At 35.1% G+C, this 8,542-nt stretch overlaps 2 protein-coding genes across 2 annotated transcripts; one reads left to right on the forward strand and one right to left on the reverse strand.

The window, feature by feature from the left end:
- Window positions 1–385: 385 nt before the first annotated feature.
- On the forward strand, window positions 386–3,829 carry LOC108222305 (B3 domain-containing protein Os01g0234100). The gene is made up of 6 exons (XM_064092980.1): window positions 386–531; window positions 700–768; window positions 1,489–1,620; window positions 1,701–1,907; window positions 2,650–2,746; window positions 2,846–3,829. Exons 1-6 carry the CDS (start codon window positions 508–510, stop codon window positions 3,589–3,591), a joined length of 1,275 nt encoding a protein of 424 aa, XP_063949050.1. The 5' UTR covers window positions 386–507; the 3' UTR covers window positions 3,592–3,829.
- Window positions 3,830–4,873: 1,044 nt separating this feature from the next.
- On the reverse strand, window positions 4,874–8,144 carry LOC108221774 (F-box/kelch-repeat protein At3g61590-like). Its single transcript, XM_017395631.1, has 3 exons — window positions 8,121–8,144; window positions 7,943–8,005; window positions 4,874–6,247 (listed from the first exon to the last, which is right to left on the reverse strand). The coding sequence occupies exons 1-3, from the start codon at window positions 8,142–8,144 to the stop codon at window positions 4,874–4,876; spliced, it is 1,461 nt and encodes a 486-aa protein (XP_017251120.1).
- Between the last annotated feature and the right edge of the window lie 398 nt (window positions 8,145–8,542).

Consider the following 8,542-nt stretch of genomic DNA (forward strand, 5'->3'; position numbering starts at 1 on the left):
AAATTTGTTTGTCAAATAATTGAAAACATCATCACTCACAAAAAATATATATAACATAACTAAAATTTAGCCACTAATTAGACACCATTAAATGTATAAATATTAATTATATAATTGAAAGCAAAAAAAATCAAAATCAGTCCATTGTTGAACTCGTACATGATAATCCATTACCATCGTTGCCCTCAAATCATAAAGATTCATGACTCAATATAATTTTTTTAAAAAAATTGAACGCATCATAAACAAATTGTTTAGAGGTTGGGAACCATGCTTCAAATGATTATGATCTACACGGACTTTTCTTTAATAAATTATTTCATGAATTTAATTTCAAAATATAATCAAGAATCATATTGAAACAGCAAGTCACTATTATATCCTGGAATAGTGGCTGTTAGCTAGATTTTCAAATTTTGGCTGTCAAATCAACCCAATCACCTCTTTTTCAAAAACGTAAATTCCCCAATTTATCAACAGTAAATTCTTGAGAAAAAAAGGCGCTCAATGGCCATCACTTCCTCATCCAAGGTATAGTATCTTTCTCCCTTTACAAAATGTTCGAAATTTGAATATGTCGAAAACTAAGTCGGGTGTGAGAGCGTGTTTAATTAGAAAAAGAAGTATATTTGTGCATGTATATGTACCTATGCTTGTATTGTCTAACTAATGATTATAATGACTTGTTCCTGTATACAGATTAGCAAGGCCTCGGACAAGAAGAAGAAGACTTTCAAGAATAAGCATAGTGGGAGCAACCACAAACAAGTAAATATTCTTGAAATTACTTTTTAAGTAATGTGTTTTTGTTTGTTTGTTTTTTAATTTTAGCATATGATATTTTCAATTTCTGATTCTGCCACTACGTGTTGATGATGTGTATAGGCTCTGTTCACTAATCGTGTCTACACACATTTTGTTTATTTTGAGATTTTAATGTTGACTTGCCTGGTTGAAAGAACTTGATGTTATAGATTCAGATTTTGTTTAATGTTCACTTGCCTGGTTGATTGGAACATAATGATAATATTAACTTGCCTGGTTGATCGGAAGATAAGGATCAACAAATATGTTCCTTTGTATTCTACCATCTTCTGCGTAAAAACTGGTATGATTGGTTAACAAATTGTTGAGAATCAGTTCATCTAGAACATTAAGGTGTTAGAGGATCTTATGTTCTATTTCAACACTCCCCCTCACTCGAAATTTCATTTTTTGGGTTGAAGAGTGGATTACGTGCGCCCATCTTCGAGGCAACTAATGTCTTCGTGTACATATTAACTTGAGACTTCCCCCAAACTGAGCTCTGATACCATGTTGAGAACTATTCCGGTGTCGGAAGTCTCGGGAGAGTGGTTTTAGTTGAGAACCAGTCCATCTAAATTATTAAGGTGTTAGTGGAAGACCCAAATGAATTTTATGCTCTTTTTCAGCACAGATGTTTTCTCATCTAAATGCCACAAATATAAGCTTTAATATCATTTGAAGGTGGTTAGCTTTGATGCACAACAATCCTCCCCGATGGAGCGAGCTCGAGAAATTCAAGCAAACTTACCATCCAGGTTCCCTAGTTTTGTGAAGTATATGCTCCGATCACATGTTACTGGTGGATTTTGGCTGGTAAACACTTGGTTTTTACCTAGGCATCATTCTTAAAGATTAATTTGGCTTGTGATTAGTGCATTATGCTGCAATGACAGGGTCTTCCAAAGAACTTTACTTGCAATCATTTGCCAGAGAAAAATGACATTGTGGTTCTGGTGGATGAAACGGGGGTTGAACACGAGACTAACTATCTATGGGAAAAGAATGGACTAAGTGGTGGATGGAGAAAATTCTCCCTTGATCATCAACTGCGGGAGGGAGATGTTTTGATTTTTCATTTGATCGATGAGTGCAAATTTAAGGTACTAGTTAAACAATGTATTGCATCAGTTATTTGTTAAAATTGCATCTACTATAGATTGGCGTAAATCAAACACAATAAGCACGAAAATAAAAAACACGAACAGTTGACGTGAAAATTCCTCAAAGTGAGGTAAAACCACAAATCCACTAAATATGAATGTATTAAATGATTGAAGTCGCTTCGTCACTCAACACTCTTTTGAATACACACAGCTCAACTTGATCAGAAAAGTTTTCTCTTGTGTATCTGTCACACAACTCTCTGAATACATAAAACTCCTACAAATAACTATATTTACAGGTACCATAAATATTATAATACTAGTTTATTTCAAATCATATTTGTGATAATTATCATCTTTTCGTATCTTGGATATAAATCCTTCCGCAATTAGTATTTCTGCTAAAATAATATTACCTCAATTATCTCAAATAAAATACCTTCTCAATTAGGATTCTTGACTTATTCAGGAATTCGGGACGGACCCCAACGTTAACTTCCTCTCTTCAACATTGCTTAATTTCCGATTCCATGCCTTGTGCATCCCTAACCCCTTGTAATACTGGCAATATATCTGTAAATGTGCCAAATAGATAACTTTGATCATTATGTAATGCTTGGAGTTATTATTTTATTTTACCTCGGCATTTAGAGGCAAATAATAAAGCTGTCATTAAAGTCCTGAGGAGAAAAAATAAAGCAAACTCTTCTTTATGCATGTTACTGCATATATTTTGCAGGTCTATATTGTGAGAGTTAAGTCGGAAGCTTTAATTGAAACTGATATAGATCTTAGCCTTGTGAACTTGGGTGCTCGTGCAACAGAGATGGTTGGTGGTAAGGGCACTTAATGTTTTTTATTATCATGTAGTTCATGCAGGCAATTGGTTGATAATATAAACAAATCTAATATTCTCTTTGCTGTAAACTTATAAGATTATCAAGAAAGGGACCCGAAGATCACTGTTTTGGCACGAGAGGAACATTTGGAGCAATATCCTGAGAAAGACATGGTTGCTCTTCTTAATGATGAAGATGCTGCAGAAAATTATTTTGAGATGGATGTCGATGACTATGACTCAGGCATCAGGTTTTCTCAACCAGTTATTGATTTCAAAGATGTAAAGACTTTCTCACATTTCAATATTATTGTATATGGATTTAGTATAGACCATAGGATTTCACAGCACCTTCGGGTGAAGTACTATGAGCTTTGCTGCAGTCAAAAGTCATACCTCCACGACCAACTCAAGGACGGGCTGAATTTGCAACTAGTGGTTGGAGTAATTTCAGAAACCATCAGCATTGCTGATGCTATTAGATCTTCCATGCCTACCAGTTCTGAAAATCTGATATCATGGGACAAGATTTTAGAAGGCTTTGAGATTTTAGGCATGAAAGTTGGATTTTTACGTGCGAGGATTAATAAGCTAGTGACTATTTCATCTGATGCAAAAGATGCTCTGGAACGCAAGATACTTGAAAAAGTGAATGCTGAAGAGGAATTGAGAGCTCTTATCCTAGAAAAAGTGAAAGCAGAAAAGGAAGTGAAAGCTCTTCAGATAAAGCTAATTGACGTAAAAAAGGTGATTGCAAATTCAGATCACAAGATTGAGTATATGAAGAAGAGAGCTGAGAGACTTGAAGCTGTGTTTCTACAAGAGTCAAAGGCACCATGGTGAAAGAGGAATTATCTTGCACTAGGCACTTATAAAGCACCACTTTTTTGAGCCTGGGCATTTGCCTCGTTGCATCTTCATCTCCTGCATGAGAAAATTAATAGTGCAATGAAAAAATTGACATTGAAACCTATATTGTAATGCATGTGGTAAGAAAGAGCAGATGAGATACTCTTGAGTCTTGAGACTTGATGGTAACTGGAATGGCATTTCCCTTATACTACTGTGCTGTTACAAAAAGTGTCGAAAAAAATAAAGACAAGATACAAAATTTGAGTCTTTTTAGTCTATTTTCTTGTTTTGGGGTGAAAAATTCTTATAGAAATTAGATAACTTTTTGGTAATTTTTTTGATATTCGCATATTTTGCGTTATAAAAATAAAAATAATGTTTTTGACGAGTTTTGATAATGAAATCAATAACATTTTCTTGCAAAAATTGGAAAACAACCTTTTCCAAAAATATGAATACATATTTTCTTAAAAGCAGCTTTTTAGCTAAAAGTTGTTGTGAGGGAAACTGATTTTAAATTTACCAAACACTTTTTTAAATGTTTTTCAACAGAAAACTGTTTTTGTTTGTAAAAACAATACCAAACAGAACCAAATTGAAATAAGAATGCATTTTGCTACAAGGGTCAAGTCAAGTCCATAATTCTCTTCGTTGAGCAATTTGTCAAGTTTGACTACTCCAAACTATAATCATAATAATGGCATTTGTAACGCAACAAATCCTATTAAACACTCAGCTTATAAAGAACACCATCTACAACTCATACTATTCATGAGTTAAATAGTCATCCGATGATGATAAAATGCCCTTCATACTAACAGAATATGACATACTGGATATCCTTCCAGAGTAAGTTATACTGCAACAGAATATGAATATCCTTCCATCATCGTATAAGAAGATATAGAAAACTTCATACTGGATGTCTGACGCTCTCCAAAACAATCAAACATCAAACTGACAGTCACCAACTTAATCAAATGTCCGACTGCAAACTATGATTGCAGAGGATGTCGGGAACAACTAACAACGTAATCTATTTATGCACAGGTGCTATTCGAAAATAAAAAAATTATAATAATAATAAGAACAATAGTAGCAACACAGGAATGAAATAACCATTGTTTTTACAATTTTTTCAAAAACAAGATGACATCGTCAGACGTCAAAGTTATTGTTTTTCTGACAATAAAATTATCTGATGAACATTGTCAAAGGAGGCTGAGCAGAGAATGACTAACAGCTTTTACAATTAAGTTTCTATGGTGCTAGATCAGGGTGAAATATCTAGCCGAGGTTCAAAGCAGAAGCCTGAGAAAAGCTGAAGGGCATACCTCTTCTTATACTGAGGTTTTTTCTGGCACCATTTCCATGCTTTCGACTTCATATCAAAAACAAGAAGTGATGGTGATCCATAGGCTTGGATGTAAATAAGATCCCCAGTACCGCTGCTTGCAAATACATCATCAACTTCTCCGAACCCCTTAAAGAAAGTGTCAGGCACCCATGAAACCTCTTCCCATTCTGTACCTTTAAGCATCCAGATGCCAATCTTTTCCGGGACATCATGACTACCAAGACCTCCCACCATAACAATCTTGTCTTGGACGTTCATCAGGCGCACACAAGTGAGGGAGAAGGGAATGGGGTTCAAGGTTGTCATTAAGTTGCAGTCAGGAGATGAGCTGTTTATATTGTAACTTAACAATGCATGGGTATTAGGCATACCATTTTTTGTAACCACAAAATGAAGAACCCCATCAAAAACAATGCTATCATTTCCTGCGCGCCACCCACTTAATGTTTCACACATAGGAGGTAACCAAGTCATACTTCCTGAATTATAAATGTGAATCGACGTATACCAATAAGAAATAGTATCATGGACTTGCCAGGACCTCACAATTGCAATGGTGTATTCAGATGATGGCTTATCGACAGAAAAGGCAAGACTGCTATACGTCGACTCTTGTACCCCGAATTGTTCCTCAAATTTTCTGCACCTTCTGGTCATGGGATTACATATATAAATCTCAGAGTTGCAATCAGTTTCCTCAATCATGCAGATTAAACCACAGGATGCCGCAATTTTCCCACTATGCTTAATTTTGAAAGGGAATTCAAAATCAGACCAATGGCGCTGTAGAGGATTGTATATGCTAGCAGTAGGCTCGTCAGAGTTTGTAAACATGAAGTACCAAGGTTTCTTGGACAAAATTTCAGCACACTTCATCTTGAACTTTCCTGAGTGAATAATCTGCTTCCATTTCTTAGAAACACAAGAAGATCCAATTATGCACGGAAGCGGAAGAAAAGACAAAACCAGCTCTTGCAACTCATCTGGAAGGGAATCAATACAAAAAAGATTGCTTTCTCGATCATTTCCATTGGGACTCACAAGACTGCTTCTTCGATCAACTGTGCTGGGATTCACAAGATTCCTTTCTCTATTAACTCTGTCGGGAATCACCACATTTTGTTCTCGTTCAGCTCTGTTGGGAGTCCCCAGAAGCTCCAAATTAGGATGGAATACTCCAGTCCCTTGATCCAACCTGGGAATGAATACTCCTGTGCCGATCCTGCTGGGAGCAAAGTCATAATGATATGGCCAAGGTGCACCTCCAGCCAAGAATACATTACGAGGATCCTGAAAAGTAACCAATAGTCCATATTAAGATGGAAAGATCTTGTTGTTACTCATTTAAACAATCTGTAGCATTATAATGCAACCAAAACAAGAAATAACCAACCTGGATGACATGCATACTAATTTCTTATAACATCATAACCGAAAACTGAAGGTCTGAATAAAATTAGACTTCAAACTGCAGTAGACTATACCAGCATATGACAGAAGTTGTCAAAACATTTTTGACAAGCATATATGTTAGGCTTTGTAACATGTACAGTAGAACTCCTCTAAAGTGATATCCTTGGGACGAGAGAAATTTATCATCTCAGGAAGGTTATCATATAAGAGAAGTTTCTACATACGGATTCATTTCACATACAAAATCTTTTAGTGATATGGTAACATTTATATGCGGTAACACTTGCAAAGCCGAATTAACATATAAATTTGATATCTTTCCCTGAATTGATGAAATTTTGTCATAAATATAACATAGAAGATAGTATCGCAAAGATGAATTAAAAATAACTCAAATGATAATATGGTAGGGAAATCATTCAATAAGAAAAAATTGCACAATTAGTATCAAAGAATATATTTCATGTTCACAAAGTGTTAAAAATACCTGTACATTGTCGAAAATATCGCTTTATGCGAAGGTTGAGATCGTTATTTAACACTAAGATTTTCCAAAAATATATTGGTTATCAAGACAAAAAGCGTTACGAAATTTAATACTCGTCTCGACTTGGGACACAGATTTTTTTTTAACAATTCAAAGGTTTATCACTTTGGAAGGGTTATACTTTATAAAGACTTATATCTCAAGATGATGCCAAGCCCATGGTCAAGTTTATGTGCGGGAGCTTCCATAATTCAAGTTCAACACTCGATAACCAAAAACTCTGACTTGTTTGGATTACAACCCTATTCAAGACTACCTTAGCACCTTTAATTACCATAGTGATAACACCAGAAATACAAGTCCTCTGCACGCCAATGGAGTTAGCTAGATGGGGTTGGGGACCTGCAAAACAATGCTTAGCCGGTGGTTTGGGCCGTTAAGCAACTCCGGTGTGACAATCAATAGTTTGTTACTGGATTTGTATATTAAGAGTGATACAAATCCAGTAACCTACTATCATTACCAGAGAACTGATTGTCACACCGGAGGTGCTTAACGGCCCAAACCACGGCTAAGCATTGTTTTGCAGTTCCCCAACCCCCATCTAGCTAACTCCATTGGCGTGCAGAGGACTTGTACTTCTGGTGTTATCACATAGTCATTAATACTTGTGCCCTTACATTGTAATCAGCTTAAGTGCAGATCAACAATTAATTTAAAAAAATAAATAAATTAACACATCAACAATTCACAACAGCAGTTACAAAAAAAAATAATTTGAACTGATAAATCTGCAAACAACAGTTAAGAAGAAAATGACAAATCGAAAAAAAAGCTAGAGCATATATATTAAGTTTTGATTCGAGCAACGGATGCGCGCGAAAATATTTAAATTTCTGTACTTAACCGTATCGATACGAACAAAACAATAACAACTATAAAAGAACATTTAAATTTCTGTAATCAACCGTATCGACATGAACAAAACAAGAAAATCTAAACAAAATCATCTAAATTTCTGTAATTAACCGTATCGATACGAACAAAACAAGAAAATCTGTATACATTAAAGAAAACATACATACCTGATCCAATCGAAAAGCATAATGATAATCATCCCATCCACTATTACTGTAGATCGGGTACCCCTGAAAACAACAAATCAGTTCAAAACTAGTAAAAATCTACGAAAATTCAAGAACACAATACTACACCAACTTATATATATAATTATTCAAATAAAGTGCACTGTAACAAATTTACCATCAATCGATAACCATGGTACATGTTTCGGTTGTCCATTAGAGAAATTGCAGCTCAGGTCGGTGAAATGAATGGTACCTTTTTATAATATATTTTAGAGAGATTAAGAGGAAAAAGAACGATACGGAGTAATAAAAAGAGAGATCCGCATGGTACTTTGGGTTCGAGGAATACACGTGTAAATTTTCCCGTTAACGTATTGATTCTAGTTTTATTTTCTTTTTAATTCATGTATTCGAACTTTGCATGCAGCATAGAAATCTCCGCTAAAAGCATACGATAAGTATCAATAACGTACGTGACATCAGAGTGATCATATGCGACAAGTGCTTACAACATTACCCAGCTGTCCATGCATCTCATTTCTTTTACTTTTCACGTGAGTTAAGTTCAATGAAAACCACATTTTTTCTGGAGACCAC

The sequence above is a fragment of the Daucus carota genome, chromosome 5 (genome assembly GCF_001625215.2).
Source record: "Daucus carota subsp. sativus chromosome 5, DH1 v3.0, whole genome shotgun sequence".
Classification (NCBI taxonomy): domain Eukaryota; kingdom Viridiplantae; phylum Streptophyta; class Magnoliopsida; order Apiales; family Apiaceae; genus Daucus; species Daucus carota.

Bases quoted from the DNA above. Each gene is read 5' to 3' on its own strand.
- LOC108221774 (XM_017395631.1), bottom strand. From the start codon at position 8,144: ATGTACCATGGTTATCGATTGATG. The intron at 8,006-8,120 runs GTAAATTTGTTA...TGTTGTTTTCAG, and splicing joins ACCATGGTTATCGATTGATG to GGGTACCCGATCTACAGTAA. The intron at 6,248-7,942 runs GTATGTATGTTT...GTTACTTTTCAG, and splicing joins ATGCTTTTCGATTGGATCAG to GATCCTCGTAATGTATTCTT.
- LOC108222305 (XM_064092980.1), top strand. From the start codon at position 508: ATGGCCATCACTTCCTCATCCAAG. The intron at 769-1,488 runs GTAAATATTCTT...TATCATTTGAAG, and splicing joins GTGGGAGCAACCACAAACAA to GTGGTTAGCTTTGATGCACA. The intron at 1,908-2,649 runs GTACTAGTTAAA...TATATTTTGCAG, and splicing joins TCGATGAGTGCAAATTTAAG to GTCTATATTGTGAGAGTTAA.